Source organism: Erinaceus europaeus, chromosome 3 (assembly GCF_950295315.1).
Source record: "Erinaceus europaeus chromosome 3, mEriEur2.1, whole genome shotgun sequence".
In the NCBI taxonomy this organism is placed as follows: Eukaryota; Metazoa; Chordata; class Mammalia; order Eulipotyphla; family Erinaceidae; genus Erinaceus; species Erinaceus europaeus.
In genome coordinates, this window is record NC_080164.1 from 42,491,503 (window position 1) to 42,512,252 (window position 20,750).

General features: G+C 40.8%; 1 protein-coding gene across 6 annotated transcripts in view; it reads right to left on the reverse strand.

Moving 5' to 3' along the window:
- Positions 1 to 20,750, reverse strand: part of TET3 (tet methylcytosine dioxygenase 3) — a 148,560-nt gene that overhangs the window by 41,489 nt on the left and 86,321 nt on the right. For all 6 annotated transcript variants that reach the window (XM_060187055.1, XM_060187053.1, XM_060187056.1 and 3 more), the window contains one exon: positions 1,870 to 1,960. In XM_060187055.1, the coding sequence (XP_060043038.1) occupies positions 1,870 to 1,960 (91 nt within the window). The remainder of the gene's footprint in view (positions 1 to 1,869; positions 1,961 to 20,750) is intronic.

The following is a 20,750-nucleotide window of genomic DNA, read 5'->3' on the forward strand; positions in this document are numbered from 1 at the left end:
ATTCCTTCCTTGGATCAGTTACTGAGGAATTTATAGCTGGCTGTTATTTTTAAAGAAATGGGGGTGGGAAGCACAGAGATAAACTTCAACTTTGTCACTTTATCACTATCTTTTCATCCTCATTTAAAAACATTAACTTATTAACTGAAACACATGAACTTGAGGGGAAAAAAGTCAGCCCATATCTAATACCGTGGGAGAACTATGATGGTTATTGGTGGGGGGTGAGGGGACAGAACAAGGTAAGGAGTGGTATGGAACTATACTATTACCACTATTACTACTATTATTTTATTACATATGAGAGTTGCACATAAGAAAGTCAAGCCAGAACAACACTCTGGCACATGCAGTGCAGGGGATCAAACTGGGAATCCTAGGCATGTAAGTTCAATGCTCAACCACTTGAACTATTTCTTATGGCCTCAATTTTTTCTTTGTAAAGATGTGTTTACTTATTAGAGGGGGGGAGGAGAAACCAATCATTCCTCTGGCATATGCGATGCTTCCCTATTATCTTACAATTTTGTAAATCACTAATAAAAATAAAATAAAAAGTAAAGCAGATACTACAAAACCACCTTTTTTAATAACTAAACTTAGAGCACACGCACACACATACAACATAGATTACACTTGCACACTGGACTCCCCTGAAGCCCTCAACAGGTCAGCATAACTTTAAAAATCAACATTCGACAGCCCAGGAGGTGGCACAGTGGATAAAGCACTGAACTCTCAATCATGAGGTCCAAAATTTTGCCCCCAGCTTCACATGTGTCAGAATGATGCTCTGATTCTCTAATAAATCAATCTTTTTCTGAAAATCACTGGTCAATTCAATATTCAGGCCAGCCTTAAAATTAACACACACACACACACATGTACAGCACCCTGTTTTAATTCTGTTTCACTCTCATGGATTCAAAAGTACCCTTTTTAATCAGGATACAATTTACAGATTTCAGGGCCAGGGAGAGAACACAGTGATTGTGCATTAAACAACAAAAGCCGGAAACCTCCACAAACATCTTAGCTCTTTCTACTGAAATGAGCTAGGAACAATTAACATCCCAACATGTGGATGGATTCTCTAAATATTTTCCTCTAATAAAAGGAACCAAGACTTCTTGTATGAATATTCAATATAAGTCCAGAACATCCTATCATACAAAATCAATAAAGCTATTAATGACTTCTACTATCACTGAAGGAGTGGGGGAAACCCTGGAGACAACCTGAATAGGTGCTGACTCTAAAAATGAGAGACTACTTTCCTCTGCTGGGAGGAATGTACAAAATACCACCTATGAAGTAGCTTTGAAAAAATGTCTGCTGACCAGGTCTGCAAATGAAATGACCAATTAATGGGGCTTAAGATTATGTTTCTGTGAACAGCCTTGCACATGTGCTTTGGTGCATGTGATTTCAATCAACGAGATTTTAAGAAAGAGAAATGGCAGAGGGGCTATCTGGAGGATGAACTCACACAGATCGAAAAAAACCTGGAGGTAAGAATGCCACATTTTACCATTTTACATGCCTGGGGGGGTGGGGGGGGTTTGGGTGTGTGTGCAGTGAATGGGATGCTGCACTCAGTCATGAGGTCCCGAGTCTGATCCCCAGCATTGTACATCCCAGAGTGATGCTCTGATTCATGTTTCCTCACTCTCTCTTCCCTCCTCCAGCTCTCTGGTAAGTAAATAAATCTATAAAAGAATAAATAAACCTACATTTAAATTTCCACAATCTGTATACCATGGCTTCCTTGCTGTATTTTGTAGAAGAAAATGAAAATGAGAAATGCTTAGTGTCCATATTCCATTAACAACTTTCCCATTTCTCCTTGGGCTTCTGAGCATCACTCACCGCTCCTCCATGAGTTCCCGGATAGAGGCCACCGTGGGGCCAGATCCCAGGTGAGTATAATATGGACCTTCATCTTTCTCCACTATTTGTTCTGCAAAAACAAAGTAAACATATAGAGATATCAAAGGGCAAACCATCAATAGGAAAATTAATAAATATCACAAAACAAGAATACAAATGTGTATAAATGTATTCAACTCTTCTAGAAATTAGGAAACAAAATACCATTACACAAGCCAAACTGGTAAAACTTAAAAAGCTGACAAAATAGTGTTATTCAGACTGTGTTCTAACTACTTTGAAATTCAGTTTCAGCTTACCATTACATATATTCTTTAAAAAAGGTTACGGGGAGTTTACTGGAATAAACAAGTTAAGAAACAGTCACACAACATACCAGTGGAGAAGCAATTATAGAAGCCAGAACTCCAACCTTCTGCCACCCCAAAAGAATGTTGGTCCATACTTCCAGAGGGAAAGCAATGTTAGGGGGAAATGACCAGAGGGTTCTGTACTTCAGTTCCATCAAGACCCCGAAGAGAGAAAAGGAAAAAGGAAGGACATTTGGAAGTAGCAATAGAGGTGTGACTTAGAAAGGACGGGAAGGCAGCAGGAAAAAAAAAAGTGTGTGTGTGTGTGTGTGTGTGTGTGTGTGTGTGTGTCAACCCATATCTGTCACTTTGGGAGAACTAATGCAGTTTCTTTCTTTAAAAAATTTTTTAAATTATCTTTATTTATTGGATAGAGACAGCCAGAAATCAAGAGGGTGGTAAAGAGGGAGAGAGACAGACACCAGCAGCACTACTTCACCACTCACAAAGCTTTCCCCCTGCATGTGGGGACTGGAGGCTTGAACCTGGGTCCTTGCACAGTGCAATACGTGCGCTCAACCAGGTGCACCACCACCCGGCCCCTAATGCAGTTTCTAGTGGAGGGGATGGAGACACAGAACACTGGTGGTGGGAAGATGTGGAATTATACCTGTGTGTCTCATAATTTTTTTAATTAGTACTAAATCACTAATAAAAAGAAAAGAGTTACAGAGAGAAGGGAACATGATAAAAAGGAGCCATTTGCTTCAAAGGTGAAACAGAGGGAGGCATGTCAGCAAGGAGAGAGCCAAGAGCCTCTATACATATTCTAAACTAGGAGTAGTGCTGGCAAAAAAGTCAACCCAAATTTTCCTGCTTTGCCATGTTCATGACTCAAGCTCAAGCCCAGTCTCCAACTGCACCAGAGGAACTTAAGTATTGTAGAATCTTTCTCCCTCTCTCTCTGTGTAACTGGAGAGGGAAAAAAAGTAATAATAGTTTGAAGTCCTGGTGACACCAAGCCACACCACTCCTAGATAGATTTTCTAAAGAACTGAAAACAAAGACTCAGATACTTCCATGCCAGTGTTCATAGCATAACCCACGGAGACAAAGGTAAAAACAATAGCATCCAGTAATCCAGATGACCAAAAAGCTGTCCTATCATACAGTGGAATATCATCCAACCATGAAAAAGAATGACATTCAAACACACTGGCACTGTATGAGTGAACCCTAAAAACATGTGTGACAGGACAAGTATGATCTTACTTATATGAAATAATCTGAAATAGCCACATTCATAGAAAAAAAAAGATCAGAAGTTAACTAGGGGGTGTGGGGATGAGGAGATACTGCTTGACGAGGACAGAGTTCCTATTTGAGTGGTGATAAAATTCTGAAATTAGCCAGAGGTGTTGGTTGCACAACTGTTCAAGTACTAAATGTCACTGTGTGTAGTCTTTCTTCTTTCAAGCCAGGTGTCACAAATGTACCTCATTTTCACTGTTCCTGACTGACTTTTTCATTCAGGGAGAAGACACAATGGCACGCCCATATGATGCTGGGACCCCAGTCCAGATCTGCACATGGCAAGGCATGTGCCCTACCTGGCAAGCTATCTCCCTGGCTATATTATTATTATTTTAAAAATTTATTTATTTTAATGAGAGAGAGAGAGCAGTACAATGCTCAGTTCTAGCATATAGTGATGTCAAAGAAGAAAGCCAACAATCACCTCCTGGGGCAACATCTCCCTGAACTGAACTATCCACTTTAAAGTAGTTGATACTACAGTATTTGAATTTCAGTGCAATTAAAAAAAAAAAAAGAACCAATTTTGGTTCATATAACAACATGGATGAATTTTAAATGAAATTTTCTAATTGACAGAAACAAGACCCAAATGAATAATTGCTTTGGATACAGCTTATTGTTTAGAGAGTATAAGGCTAAAAGAAAAATTGTGAGGTCCCAAGTGAAATCCCCAGCATCACATATACCAGAGTGATGCTTTGATTTCCTCTTTAATCAATATTTTTTTAAATATTATATAAATACTGTAATACACTTGGCAAATGTCTCAATTTTAAAGGGACATGACATTTCCATACAATGTGATATCCTGCAGCGGGTTCCTATTTAGTTTGCTTTACCAGAGACCTCCTCTGGCTTATGGTGGTGCTAGGACTGAATCTAGAACCTCTGGTGCCTTAGGCATGAGTGTTTTTGCATAACGGTTATGCTAGCTCCCCAGCACCCTGCAGTGCGGTCTATAACAGAGGATACTAGTGGGAAAAAATTATGACGTCCAAAGTCTGTTAGTACTATTGTAGCAACATTATTATTATTAACTTTATTTTTACATGTGCCATAATTATGGGAGATATTTACATTAGGGATGTCGGGTAGAAGGCAAACAGGAACTCTGTACCAATTTCACATCTCTTGTGTAAATGAAAAGCTATTTCAAAATAAAGTTTTAAAAAACGAATACAAACAAACTAGGCAATAGGCCCTAATTTACAAATCCCAACCTATAGTAATCACGTGCACGGGTGTTCACAGAAACATAATCTGCAAGTCAAATAGAAGACAATCCATAATCCTACAACAATGATCAGATCAATAAAATGTGGAAAAGCCTTATCATAGGACCTATACAGCCACAAGAAGTGACCACCTGGAGCAGCATGATTGAATACTGTCACCATGTCGCTTAAAAGACAGCCCAGTCGGGAGTCAGGGGTTAGCGCAGCTGGTTAAGCGCAGGTGGCGCAAAGTGCAAGGACCGGCGTAAGGATCCCGGTTCAAGCCCCTGGCTCTCCACCTGCAGGGGAGTCGCTTCACAGGTGGTGAAGCAGGTCTGCAGGTCTCTCTTTCTCTTCCCTCCTGTCTTCCCCTCCTCTCTCCGTTTCTCTCTGTCCTATCCAACAATGATGACAACAATAATTATAGCAATAAAACAACAAGGGCAACAAAAGGGAATAAATAAATATTAAAAAAAAAAAAAGACAGCCCAGAAGAGCCAAATGGCATGATCCCGTTCAAATAATATTCAAAACAAGGGTCCGCTGAACTATACGAAAGATCTTGGTAGTAAACTTACTGAGTTGAAATACGAAATAGTAGTGATTTACTAATTTTTAACCTCCAAATATAATAATGTCACATAGCTCAGCCTTAACATAAAGAAAAGCAATGAAATCTTTGTCACAAATCAAGAAAACAATTGTGAGGGTAGCTCGATCCCTTGTCTCTAACTGTATTCCAAAGGGTTAATGATATAAATACATTATATCATTGGGGGAGTGAGCTGTGGCACACTGGGTTAAACACACATAGTACTAAGTGCAAGGACTGGCGTAAGGGTCCTGGTTTGAGCCCCCAGCTCCTCACCCGCAGGAGGGTCACTTCACACATGTGGTGAAGCACGTCTGCACATGTCTGTCTTTCTCTCCCCCTCTCTATCTTCCCCTCCCCTCTCATTTTTTCTCTGTCCTATTCAAAACAAAACAAACAAAAAAAAAGGACACAGGAGCAGTGGATTCACATTGCAGGCACTGAGCCCCAGCAATAAAATTGGAGGCAAAAATAAAAAACCGAAAAGGTTTTTTTTTTTTTTTTTTTTTTTTTTTGCCTCCAGGTTTATCGCTGGGGCTCAGTGCCTGCACTACAAATCCACTGCTCCTGGAGGCCATTTTTCCCATTTTGTTGCCCTTGTTGTTATTGTTATTGTTGCTGTTGTTGAACAGGACAGAGAGAAATTGAGAGAGGAGGGGGAGAGAAAGAAAAGACACCTGCAGACCTGCTTCACCACTTGTGAAGTAACCCCCTGCAGGTGGGGATCCAGGGGCTTGAACCAGCATCCTTACTCCGATCCTTTAGCTTCACATGCTGCACTACTGCCTGGCCCCCAAAGAAAAGAAACTTAAAAGCAGCTTATAGTATTAACATGGAAGAGAGAAAGCCTTCTCTTATAACTTGAGCCCCGCCACACTCCCCTATTCCACACACAGACAACTCTATTAAAGTTAAATTATATATATATATATATATATATATATATATATATATATATTTATTATTTTTTGCCTCCAGGGTTATTGCTGTGGCTCGGTGCACACACTATGAATACACTGCTCTCAGAGGCCATTTTTTCCCATTTTGTTGTCCTTGTTCTTGTTGTTATTGTTGCCACTGATGTTGTTGGATAGGACAGAGAGAAACTGAGAGAGGATGGGAAGACAGAGGGGAGAGAAAGACAGACACCTGCAGACTTGCTTTACCGCTTGTGAAGCGACCCCCTGCAGCTGGGGAGCCAGGGGCTCGAACCGGGATCCTTACACTGGTCCCTATGCTTGGTGCCACATGTCCTTAACCCACTGTGCTACCGCCAAGCCCCCATTTTTATTTTTATTAATAGGAGCGTATATTTATTTTCCTTTTTTAATATTTATTTTTTCCCTTTTGTTGCCCTTGTTTTATTGTTGTAGTTATTATTGTTGTTGTTATTGATGTCATCATTATTGGATGGGACAGAGAGAAATGGAGAGAGGAGGAGAAGACAGAGGGGGAGATAAAAAGATAGATACCTGCAGACCTGCTTCACCACCTGTGAAGTGACTCCACTGCAGGTGGGGAGCCGGGGGCTAGAACCGGGATCCTTACACTGGTCACGTGCACTTAACCTGCTGCGCTACCACCCTACTCCCAATATGAGTGTATATTAACACCAATCCCACCACCAAAGGTCTGTGATCCTATCCCCACACCCCTATAGTGAAGCTGAAAATCTCCCCTCACCCTACACCCAGAGTTTTTTACTTTGGTGCAATACTCCAAGCTCAGTCAAATTCTACTTTGCGTTTCCATTTCTGTTTTTTCTCAACTTCTGTTTATGAACATTCTAATGATTACCAAGCTATTAGATAACACCCTAGGGAGAAACAATGGAAACTCACACCAAACACAAGGCCAATTTCCTTAATATTTCAAGTTTCTACAGAGAAATAAGGCAAATAATAAAAGAGAACATGAAAAAAAGGTAATAACAGTTCTTAGGAAAACTATAAGCAAGCTCAGAAACAAAAAAAGCTACAAAAACAAACAAAAAAACCAACTTTATCTTTAAGATGGCTCACCATCAAAACCTGCTACCTCCTTGTGTTAGTGAGGGTCCGTGAAAACTAGCACTATGGACAGCAACTTAGCAATATACTAAAATGACAAATGCATATCTATTTAGCTCAGTTTTCTTTCTGGGAATTTGAACACACTCATGTACATATAAAATGATATACATACACATGTATACGTAAGAATACTCGTTATACTTTGATGGCAAAATAACACATCTATCATAAATACATTTTTTGGTTTGTTTTGTGTTCACCAGAGCACTGCTCAGCTCTGACCTATGGCAGTACCGAGCACTGAACCTGGGACTTTTAGTGTTATTTTGCATTATCTATCTCCACACCTGGTACATCCTTACAATGAAAACTAAGTAGCCATGAAGAAGAATTAGGCGACTCCAGATTTAATGACAAAAATAGGGCTCCAAGACAACTTAAGAGGGTAAGGAAAAGGAAGAAAATTTCAGCATAGCATGTCTTATATTCTTTTTTTCCTCCTCCTCTTCTTTTTTTTGCCTCCAGGGTTATTGCTTGGGCTGGTGCCTGCACTGCAAATCCACTGCTCCTGGTGCCATATATATATATTCCATTGTTGTTGTTATTGTTGCTGGATAAGACAGAGAGAAATTGAGAGAGGAAGGGAAGACAGAGAGGGAGAGAGAAAGACAGACACCTGCAGACCTGATCCAACACTTGGGAAGTGATCCTCCTGTAGGTGGGGAGCTGGGGGTTCAAACCAGGATCCTTGCACCAGTCCTTGTGCTTCCTGCACTTAACCCAGTGTGTCACTGCCCGGCCCCCCATTTATTATATCCTATAGTTGGTGTATATATATATAACACATCTATTAGGCGGCTAGGGGAATATCAACAGCTCAACTGGTGGGGCATCAGACGTACATGCTTGGTTCAATCTCTAGAGCTGCAATACAGAATCGTGCTCTGGCTTATGTGAAACTCTTTCATATGTAAGAAATACACCTTTTAAAAACAGGATTAAAAACAACCTGTGTATATAATAGTCTATATGCCATCACTCTACAACAGAAGTGTAGAAAAGGTTTGTGAAGATGAGTTCTTGTTGTGTTCCTGATTTATTGGGGGCGGGGAGCTGGACAGAGATGGTGTAATGGTTATATAAAATGTCTTTTATACCTGCAGCTCCAATGATTGCAGGTTCAATCCCCAGCACCACCATAAGCCAGAGTTTAGTAGTACTCTAGCAAAAAATATAAATAATAAATAAAGGAGGTGCACCTCAAAGGTATATGCAGTCTCAACAGATGAATTGCTGGGACTCAGGGCCTCCTTATTCCACACTAACACTGTGGGTTAGGTTCTTGTCTGACTTAGATGTCCTCCTAGCTGGTCTCAACCCTACACGGTTATTTAACCCAGCACCACCAGTAATGCTCCCCCATACAAAATTGATTACTGGTGACTACTGAGGTGACAGAAGCCAACTTTCAGAGTATAGTCCACAGGGACCCCTGGAGGCTCACCTCCCAGCTTCATACCCTACAAGAGCTAGCACAGACTCCTGCCACACAACCCTAATCCCTCCCCACCCATGTCTTTAAACAAGTGTCCTCACTGACAACACTGCCTTTCTCTCTTTGAAAAAAACTCATCTCTGAAGGGCTAGTTTAGATGCCATCTTCTCTGTGAAACTTTACTGGACGTCTCGGGTCCTTCTCAGGTTTCCTTCTGTACTACCAGCGCATCTTGAACACAACAGAGATATATCAAAACAAGGATCATAGAACAGTTTTACTGTTAAAACGGCACTCCAGAAGAGTATATGTGAAATCCGCAAACAGAATCTCAGGCTGTGACAAGTTACATTCATGGCCTCTCTAATCCACACATTCCCATGTGTAAAATACATACAGGGCTCAGTGCAGTGTTTGGTGTACAATATAAACTCAATGGCTAGCTGCTCTCCAGGTTCTGCCAAGCAAATTAAGTGACTGAAGACAAGTTACACAACTTGTAGGAGCTTGGAAGTAGTAGTTGGAACAAATTTTCTAGAGTGCAAAACTGTTAAGAACTAGATGAGGTGTAAGGCACTTAGCACAGTTCTCAACCTATCAACGGGCAAATGTTTCATGAATGAGTATTTTTCAACTAAGAATTAAGAATGACTTGCTCCAAATATATATACTATCTGTAACCATAAAGTAGAAGGGCTTACAGAAGGATGTGTTGAAGGGGAGGGAGTGTGGAGGCTGAGTGGGAATAGAGAAGAGGAAGTACAAATGTGGGTGTTGGCGGTGGCAGGCTGAAAGCTCTATATAGGGGCTTGGAGATTACATGGTACACAGAAAACAGAACAGAAGAGTATGCCAGGACTTTTGGGCTCAGCTCCAGTTACTAGTGTTTGGAGGAAAGTTAAAGTAACGGACTGACTGCAGGGCCTTACACTGGAACAACTTCTTCCTCTTCTTCTTTTTTAATTTAATAATGATCGACACAATTATAGGATAAGAGGGGTACAATTCCCAATTCCCACCACCAGAGTTCCACATCCCATCCCCTCCCTTGGAAGCTTTCCTATTCTTTATCCCTCCCTCTATGGATAAAATCTAAGACAGCAGGAACCTTCCCCATTCTCTATAAAACCCGTATTTCTCTCAGTCCTGCAACCTCTGGGGTGGGGCTCACTTTCCTGCACACTTGTCTCGGTCCATACCATTTAATATTGCATCTGCTGAGCTCCACCAAACCAATGCCACCAGTACCGCCTCGACACATTACACTGGAACTTCTACAGTTCTTCTATGTAGTTGTGATACCTATGTTTTGCTCCAGAGTCAAGAGAAATTCCAACCTTAAACTGATAAGGGAACAGAAGAGATCTTCAAAGAGAGAATGTAAAGCAAATGTTGGGAGCTCCATCCCTGCACCTAGAAAAGAAAATATTAAGGCCTCAAAGTAAAGCAACCTGTAAAGCAGATGGCTGGGCTTTTGGGGGAAGCTGACTAAAACACAAAGGGGGCACACGATGGCTCCAAGTGCCAAACAAAGCTAAAGCCACTTTTTCCCTTTTCAACTGCTTATAGACAACCCAAGGAGTCCTTGAGAAGCACTGTCTTTTAATAATGATCCACAAGACTATAGGTTAAGCACCGTCTTTTAATACCTTATCTTTCCCTGATTAGGCCTGTATAGATGAGAAGATACTCTGCTAGGAGCAATAGGCCTTATGACTAAATGTATTTGGTTATAAAATTAATATACATTTGCATCTGGTAAGTACTGGCATTCCATCTCAGTAAGTATTCTTCCTCAAAATGTCATTTTGAGCTTAGTGATCATTTATCTTACAACACACCCTATCTGTGCTTCCTGTCTTTTTTTTTCTTCCTTCCCCATTATCCGATCCATTTCTCTCAGCAATAGCTGTGATCCCTTATATTTACTTGATCCATCAATTATATCTAAAGATCGTTAAGTTTATAGCAGAAAAGTACATTTTGAAATTATTTCTTTTTCAGTTCTTCTTTTTCAACTTCTGTTGATGAGTGGGATCATCCCATACTCATCTTTATCTTTCTGACTTAGCTCACTTAGCACAATTCCTTCTAGCAGGATTTGACTAAATCTGGAGTAGGGCACCAAAGTAAAAACCCTGGGGTGAGGGTGAGGGTGGATATTCGGCTTCACGGGGTGGCGGTGGGGGTGGGGATGGGGGAGGTAGGTGGATGAGACACAGTCTTTTGGTAGTGGGAATGGTGTTTATGTACACTCTTATTAATCTGTAGTCATATAAATCACTATTTAATTAATATGAGAGAGGAAAAATTGATTGTATGTCTCAAACTTTTTAAAGTACAGACTGAGTCTTTTTAATACATAGGCTGAATCTTTGATATGTTGACTCTCTCAAAAGCCTAGACCAGGGAGAACAGAAGCAACCGGTGGCACAGCTATATACAAATAATGTCAAAGGACATAAATTATGGTGATGTTGGGTATAATACAGCAGATCCTAACAAAGGGATTTTTCAAAGTTAACCCAATTACCTTATAATGTGATTATAATAATAACTGTCTATTGTCTTCTTGAACCCTAAGACAGCAGGAACCTCACATTTCCACTATAGAGCCTATATTTCCCCCAGTCCTAGAACCTTAGGGTGGGGCGCACTCTCCTGCATGCTTCTCTCAATTCATACCAAATAATATTGCATCCACCGATTCCAACCTAATCAACACAACGAGTACCACCTCAGCATGCTTTACTTCAGACTGTGTCCAGAGACACGGTGTGGAATGAGAACCCTTCAGCTTCATTACTCGGGTGAGACTTTTCCTTTCATAATATTCTCTAATTCCATTCCAGGTGGTTCACTTCCTAACAAAGTCCCAAAACCTAGATATAGACCAGGTCCCATGAGATAGAGCATATGTTCAAACGTATCCATAAATTAGGGCAAAATATATACCTGAAAGCAAAAGTACACAATAGACTGCAGTGAGTACCCCCAACACTTCATCTGCACTATTCCAGCCTTTAGGTCCATGACTGGTCAACAGTTTGTTTGGTTTTGTATGTTAACTCTCTTTTCAGCCACCAGGTTCCAGATGCTAGCATGATGCCGACCAGACTTCCCTGGACAGACGACCCCACCAATGTGTCCTGGAGCTCTGCTTCCCCAGAGCCCTTCCCCACTAGGGAAAGAGAGAGACAGACTGGGAGTATGGATCCACCAGTCAACGCCCATGTTCAACAGGGAAGCAATTACAGAAGCCAGACCTTCAACCTTCTGCATCCAACAATGACTTTGGGTCCATACTCCCAGAGGGTCAAAGAATAGAAAAGCTATCAGGGGAGAGGATGGGATATGAAGATCTGGTGTTGGGAATTGTGTGGAGTTGTACCCCTCTTATCCTATGGTTTTGTTAATTTTTCCTTTTTTAAATAAATTTAAAAAATTATTTTTAAAATTTTTATTTTATTTATTTGCCTCCAGGGTTACTGCTGGGCTCGGTGCCTGCACTATGAATCCACTGCTCCGGGAGGCCATTTTTCCCATTTTGTTGCCCTTGTTGTCGTTACTGTTGTTGTTGTTATTGCTGTTGTTGTTGCTGGATTGGACAGAGAGAAATCAAAAGAGGAGGGGAAGACAGAGAGGGCGAGAGAAAGACACCTACAGCCCTGCTTCACCACTTGCAAAGCTTTCCCCTTGCAGATGGGGACCAGGTGCTTGAATCTGGGTCCCTGTGCACTGTAATGTGTGCGCTCAACCAGATGCACCACCACCCAACTCCAAAAAAAGTAAATATTTTCATTGACTAGTATGCAACTATTACATTAGCATAAACCTGCCCACACTCCTCATCTTTTCCTCCCTTTAATTCTGCATGTTATGCACATAATTCTCTACTCTTCCAGCTTTACTGAGGCAAAATTGACACATAAAAATTGTACAGAGGGGCAGGTGGTGGTGTGTAAGGTCCCAGATTTAAGACCCCAGTCTCCAAATGAGGGGGGGGAAGGTCCTGAGCAGTGGAATACTGTGCAGGTGTCACTCCTCTTTACTTCTCCCACTCCTCCCCACCCCCTGTATTTTTCTGTTTTTCACCCTCTATCAAAAAGAAAGGGGGAAAAAAAAGGCTACCAGGAACAGTGGAGTCATGCAGACACACAGCCCCAGCAATAATGGTAATGGGGGGAAATTGTATAGAGGTCAGGAGATAGCTCGCAGCTCAGTAGTACAGCACATACTTTGCCGTGTACTAAATCCTGGGTTCAAGGCCCTGGTCATTGAGTGAAAGCATGATATAAAAGGGGAGTTTCATTAGCACTGAAAACAGTGCTGTGGTTTTTTTCTTTCCTTCTGTTTCTCATCCTCTAACTGAACAAAAGAAGAAAAAATGAGTTTGTCAGTTACCTGAGTAATCACAAAGAATAAATTATTCATATATTTAAGGTGTGATATTTTGTTTTTCTATTAGTGATTTAATAGTGATCTACAAGATTACAAGATAAGGGTTCCACATTATTTCCACTATCAAAGTTCTGTGCCCTACTCCCTAACCCCAATAATAATCACCACAGTTCTCCTAAGGCCTTTGATATGGGTTCACTATATTTTTTCCCCCAAATTTAGGTTTAATTCTCTATACTCACACATGAATGAAATCATCTGGCAGCTGTCCTTCACTTCCTTACTTACTTCATTAAGAATTTACCCCTAGCACTTCCTCCCCTGGGGGTATAGACCAAAACTCTTTGTGGGATGCAAATAGAGGGAGTGCTGCCTTACGTAATTTCTTCTCTGCTGGACATGGACACTGGCAGGTCGTTCCATACTCCCAGCCTGTGACAGTTTATTAAAGACCGGGAGACAACTGCCATAATCAATCTGATTAATGCATCATCTCTTCATATAGCTATTTTTCTATGAAAATTAACTTTCTTAGCAAAAAAGAAAATGCTAAGCTGAATCCTGAGATTCCCAAACAGACTTGATGGGCCTAGAACTCAAATAAATCCCTCTCTCCATTGATACCAGTCATTTCTAACAGGAACAACAAAATAGACCCCTTTGTGGGCCCCCATAGGACCTTGCCCTCAACTAGGATCAACAATGGTAGAGCATGTTCCATCCTCTGAAGGGAGGATGGACTGTTGGGGTACTGTGCAGATACCCTCAGGGCATCGCCCATTCCCGCGAGAGCTGAAGCCCAAGCTTCCCAGAGTGCCTTGTTTCCTCCTCCCCCTTCCCATTCCCGTGAGAGCTGTAACCCTATCCTCGAGTGCCTTGTTTCCTAGCAAATCCCTTCCCCACTTGCCACTTCCGGCTTTTATCCTATAAAGGCCGATGCTGTTCCAGGTTAGCCCTCTTTGCCCCCTTTCACCTCTGCGACCTGGCAGAGAAGGGTTGCTGCACATAGTGGGAGACGGCCATTTTGCTAGCTCCACGTGGCCCGAACGGGTGGTACTCTCACCCAACTCTGAAGTGCTCATGTGAATAAAGATTTGTGTTCCCTCTCCGCTCTGGTCTCTTCTCTCTCCCCCATGGCACAGCCTGACAATGGACAACATACTTTATGCTACACCTGAGGAAGACAGGTTGATACTGGGGCAGCATGGAATGTTCCTATTCATGACCACAGAATGTGAGCTCAGATCTAGAGGGATAAAGAGGTCACACAGGCTCCTAAGATAATTATGGGCCCCAGATCACATCAAATCCAGGGGGTTTACAGTCAACAATATTTATACCCCTTTCCCATATTAGGGAGCTACTCTCTTCTCTGATCCAGCTTTCTGGTCCTTTTTCAAGCCATGACATCATCTCCCCAGACAATAACTTGGATCCACATGCATATCAGATTTCAGGCTCAGGCAAAACAAACAAACAAACAAACAAAACACTAGTCTAGCTACAGGCCCTTTGAAATATAACTAAAATATGCCTACTAGCTATCAACAAAATGGAAGACCCCCCAACACTTCATCTTTACTATTCCAGCCTTTAGGTCCATGATTGGTCAACAATTTGTTTAGCTTTGTATATTAACTCTCTTTTCAGCCACCAGGTTCCAGATGCTAGCAGGATGCTGACCAGACTTCCCCGGGAAGATGACCCCAACAATGTGTCCTGGAGCTCCGCTTCCCCAGAGCCCTTCCCCACTAGGGAAAGAGAGAGTCAAGCTGGGAGTATGGATGGACCTGTCAAAGCCCATGTTCAGTGGGGAAGCAATTACAGAAGCCAGACCTTCAACCTTCTTCATACCACAAGGATCTTAGGTCCATACTCCCAGAGGGGTAAAGAATAGGAAAGCTATCAGGGGAGGGGATGGGATACAGAGGTCTGGTGGTGGGAATTGTGTCAAGTTGTACCCCTTTTATCCTATGGTTTTGTCAATGTTTCCTTTTTATAAATAAAAAATTTTAAAAAAGAAGGGAGGGATGGAGGGGAAAAAAAAAGAAAATGCTAGTATACGTTTATAATTTATCCTAATTTATACATTTATATGAAAACTATAATATATGTAGTCTTACTAAATATATATGTAGTCTTACTAATTTTGTCATATATACTAACATTTCCTTATAGTTCATATATATGTGATACTTCTTATATAGCCTCACATAATTTATACTGTTATGATTGTAAATATGTTTATTCTTTGCCAATTTATATTTTCCATATCTTGAGGACAGATCTTGTACTTTCTTTTAATGCTCTCCTGCACAATTTGGAAACCTGTGTATGTTTTTAGTAACGCCAATAGTTGGAGAGCAAGAAATTAGCATTCTTAAGTTTTTGTCCACCTTCTCCTCGACTTTATTTCCTGGTTTTTGTTGGTATTTCCAAAACCTTATGCCCCCTTATTGTAAATATATATTTAATAAAAGATAAATTGATTTCAAATATACTAAACATTACTACTTTTATTTCTGAAAAATATTCATCACCATTATTTAAGGATCAACTTCACAGTTGGATACAAGTAGTGTTCAGGACCAGATCTCCCACACAATTTCCCCAATCTATTGCTTAAGCATTTGGTTCATCTCCAGAAAACAGAAGTTCTTGCCTATTTGAAAATATTTTTAAGAAGTCTTACAAGTAGACCAGCAAAAGAGCTCACTATCCTGGATAGATCATTGCTTTGCTGTGTGTACGACTCAGGTTTGAGCCCAACCCCTACCACAGCTCTGAAGGAAGTTTTGAAGGCTTCAATGCTGTGGTCTCTTTGAGTCTCAGTCTCTCTCTCTTTGCTTCTCAATCTCTAGAAGGAAGGGGAGTGGAATAGAGGGGAGGGGAGGGGAGGGGAGGAAATGGGAGGGAAGGGGAGGAAAAGTGAAGCTTTATATGTAAAAAGGACAACTTTACTGGGTATAGAATCCTTAGGTCAAATATTTTATCTTGATACTCTGAGAACTGCAATACATTTATCCAGTAAAGAACTTCTAACCAGGATAAAGAATCCCTGAGGCTGGGAGATAGCTCACCCAGTAGAGTACATATTTCATCATGCACAAGGACCCAGGTTCAAGCCTCTGAAACCACAGAGTTTCTATGCACGACATCAGGGGAAGGGAGGGCCTGAAAAGTGGAACATCAAGATGACGTCCATCTTCCTATCTCTCCCTGTTTGACTGAGATTAAAAAATAATAATAATAAGGAGGGAGGGAGGAAAACCAGTCAGAAGTAGTGGAGTCGCACAGATAAGAGGCCTGAGCAGACATTAAAAATAAATAAATAAATCCTCACCAACAAATAAGAAAAAGATAGAAATGCAATAGATAAAAGAGCAAATGGCTTGGAGAGGTACTCTAGAAGAAGAGTCATGGAAAGTGTTCGACTGCACCAGTCACATCAGGAAAATGCAAATTATTACTACAATGAACATACAATTACACAGCACACAGCATTAAAAATTATTTTAAAACATAAAAAATGTCTTTAGCAAACACATGTGAGCTGTATCTGATTTTCAGGCTGTAGTTTGCTTTCGGGGTCAGGTGTAAGCTGTTGCGTTAAGACCTGAGTTAGACAGTAGCGCAACGGGTTAAGCGCACGTGGCGCATAGCACAAGGACCAGTGTAAGGATCCCGGTTCAGTCCCCGGCTCCCCACCTGCAGGGGAGTCGCTTCACAGGCGGTGAAGCAGGTCTGCAGGTGTCTGTCTTTCTCTCCTCCCTCTCTGTCTCGCCCTCCTCTCTCCATTTCTCTCAGTCCTATCTAACAATGAAGACATCAATAACAACAATAACTACAACAATAAAAAAAAGGGCAACGAAAAAGGGAAAAAATATTAAAAAAAAAAAAAAAGACCTGAAAGGAATTTTAAGTTGCCAATTAAATTCTGTTTCTTGATTTAGATGTGCCTATGGGGCTGGGCAGTGGCGCACCCGGTTAAGCTCATATAGTACTAAGTATAATGACTCCAGCAAAGGTCAGGGTTTAAGCCCCTGGCTCCCCACCTGCAAGGGAGGACATTTCACAAGCAGTGAAGCAGGTCTGCAGGTCTGCAGGTGTCTTTCTCTCTCCCTCTCCCCTCTCAATTTCTCTCTGTCCTATCAAAAAAAAAAAAAAAGAAAAGTCGCCAGGAGCAGTGGATTCATAGTGCTGGCACTAAGCTCCAGCAATAACCCTGGAGGCAAAAAATAAATAAAATAAATGTGACACTTTGCAAAATATGTGTATTTTGTGGAAAGTTATTGACTGAAGAGTTATGTCCTATTTGTGTATTTCAATTAACACAATGATCAAAAAAGTTTTTAAAAAATACACCCTAAATATGTGTGACCAATTTAATTTTTGGATTATCTCTAGGCAATTTTTCATCCTTGAAACTAAGTTCATCAGGATCATTATTTGTCTATTTATATTTTATGTACTTCCTTTTATCTACTGTGTTTTTACTGAGCTCTGGTTTATGATAATGCTAAAGATTAAACCTAGGACATCTGAGTCTCAGGAACTAAAGTCTTTTTGCATATCCATTATGCTATCTCCTCAGCCTTTTATTTTATTCCAGCTTGGAGCACTTTTTATTTCATTGTGTTGTCAGGAAAGTATGACACATTTTTGCATAATGTGCAAAATACATCATGACTTTTCTGACAACCCAGTATCTTTGACCCAGGCCTTTTTGTTTCTCCACTTAGAATACCAATGAATATTTCTAGCATTCCAACAGAATGACTCTGGTATCTTTTCTGTATCTCTTATCTCCATTCATTTCTTTTTTTTTTTTTTTAATTTTTTAAGATTTTCTTTTTTCTTTAATTTTTTAAAATTTTATTTATTTTCCCTCTTGTTGCCCTTGTTGTCTTTTTTTAATTGTTGTTGTAGTTGTTGTTGTTGTTGTTGATGTCGTCATTGTTAGGACAGAGAGAAATGGAGAGAGGAGGGGAAAACAGAGAGGGGGAGAGAAAGGTAGACACCTGCAGACCTGCTTTACCGCCTGTGAAGCAACTCCCCTGCAGGTGGGAAGCCGGGGGCTCCGAACCAGGATCCTTATGCTGGTCCTTGTGCTTTGTGCCACGTGTGCTTTAACCCACTGCACTACTACCCAACTTCCTGGACTGATCTTTCAAGCTGGTCTCTTCTATTTGCTTTTCTGTCGCTTTGATTCAGCTTTTGGCAGACCCTAATGCTGCTGTAACTGCTTTGTGCAGTGGCATGCTTCTTCTGGAATTTAAGCCTTGTGACTTCTCTTGTGACTTCTTTGTGAGCTTATTCTAGTCCCTCATCTTTCATTTCTAGTTTCAGAGTAAACAGTCCAGTCAGTGGAAGCTACTCTTCCAACTATTATTTTATTTTCTAATGTATTTCTTCCCTTTAAATGTTCCAGTCATCTTTCTACTTCTACAGAATCTGAATGGGTAGCATGTTGTAATGTTTTGTTTGTTCACTTGTTAATTAATGTTTTAAGGAGAAGGAGTTTATCTTTATAGACTGTCTCCTGTTTAGTTCAATTAACATGTTGGACTAGATGATGATTTATTGCAAAAACTGTCCTGTGTATCAGACAGCAGCTAACAACAACCCTGGCCTCCACCCACTAGATGCCAGTAGTACCACACCAGTTCTAACTAAATGTCATCAGACATAGCCAAATGGTCCCTAGGGAACAGAGGGGTAAAATAGCTCTCAGTTGAAAGCCACTGGCCTGGACTCACTAGCCCTAAAACAGAGTCAGTCAAATTTCCTTCTCCTCTGTTTACCTGGGCACTACTCAGATTTTTCCCTTAGAAATTAACTTAGAGAATTGGATGATGTAGAGGTTTCAATTATTAGCTTAAAAGCTCAGCAGTCTGAGGGTGAATGGGAGACACCGGGGTTGGCTGTGAATAGTTGCAACTGGAAAATTTCATCTCTATTCACTATTAATTGGGGGAATGCCTCAATATTGGTATGTATGTCTGTGTGTTGACAGTTGGGCTGTGCATTACCCTGGTGCTAGGAATTGGATTTATTTCCTCATATGGGTGTGAACTGATCACTTAAGAAGACATCAAGTTAAAATAAAACCCCATGGTTTACAGGGGTCTTGTGTGGTGGTTCATCAAACATTTTTCTTTGCACAATGGTCTTTGTTTGGTGTTACTGGCTCTAGGCTATAAAGCTAGCTTCTAGGATATAATTCCTCATCTCTCCAGAAAACCAGCCTCACCCAGACTTTACCCCTTTCAAAAACTAGAGCAGAGGAAAAAAGGGGTCTGGTTTGCATTCCCTAGTTCTCCAAAAAGTATGCCTTCTAGATGGGTGGTCTCCACCCATCTCGCCAAGTTGTGGGATCCCTGTGAGTCTCTATTGTATTTCCCAACACTGGGAACTATAAACCCATGTCATCCTTTATTTTAAGTCAGTTTGGTCTTAAGTTGACAGATAACTTGGATTTCAAGGCTTCAGAGTACAAATTTTAGTTTATCAAATTTTTTCTTTTAGTTCCCTTCACCAGGTTTGAAGGGCGGGGTATTTTGTTATCTTACTGTTCAGTCTCTGTTTTTCCTTTTACTCCACAGTATAATGTTACTTTCTTCTTCACAGAGGAAATTGACAGCAAGGTAACAGCTTAACTCTTCTGTTTAAGATTTATTTATTTATGAAAAAAGGAGATAGGAAAAGCCAGAGCATGTGCAATGCTGGGGATCAAACTCATGACCTCATGCTCGCATAGCCTTCACTCTACCGGCTGCACCACTTTCCAAGTCCCTCAACTCTTATTAAAGAAAACTGTTCCCCAAACCTATGAACATCTAATCTTTGACAAAGGGGCTCAGACTATTAAATGGGGAAAGCAAAGTCTCTTCAACAAATGGTGTTGGAAACAATGGGTTGAAACATGCAGAAGAATCAAACTGAACCACTGTATTTCACCAAACACAAAAGTAAATTCCAAGTGGATCAAGGACTTGGATGTTAGACCACAAACTATCAGATACTTAGAAGAACATATTGGCAGAACTCTTTTCCGCATAAATGTTAAAGACTAAGAAGACTAAGGCCAGTATAAACCTATGGGACTACATCAAATTAAAAAGCTTCTTCACAGCAAAAGAAACCACTACCCAAACCAAGAGACCCCTCACAGAATGGGAGAAGATCTTTACATGCCATACATCAGACAAGAGTTTAATAACCAACATATATAAAGAGCCTGCCAAACTCAACAACAAGACAACAAATAACCCCATTCAAAAATGGGGGGAGAACTTGGACAGAATATTCACCACAGAAGAGATCCAAAAGGCTGAGAAACACATGAAAAAATGCTCCAAGTCTCTGATTGTCAGAGAAATGCAAATAAAGACAACAATGAGATACCACTTCACTCCTGTGAGAATGTCATACATCAGAAAAGGTAACAGCAGCAAATGCTGGAGAGGGGGTGGGGTCAAAGGAACCCTCCTACACTGCTGGTGGGAATGTCAATTGGTCCAACCTCTGTGAAGAACA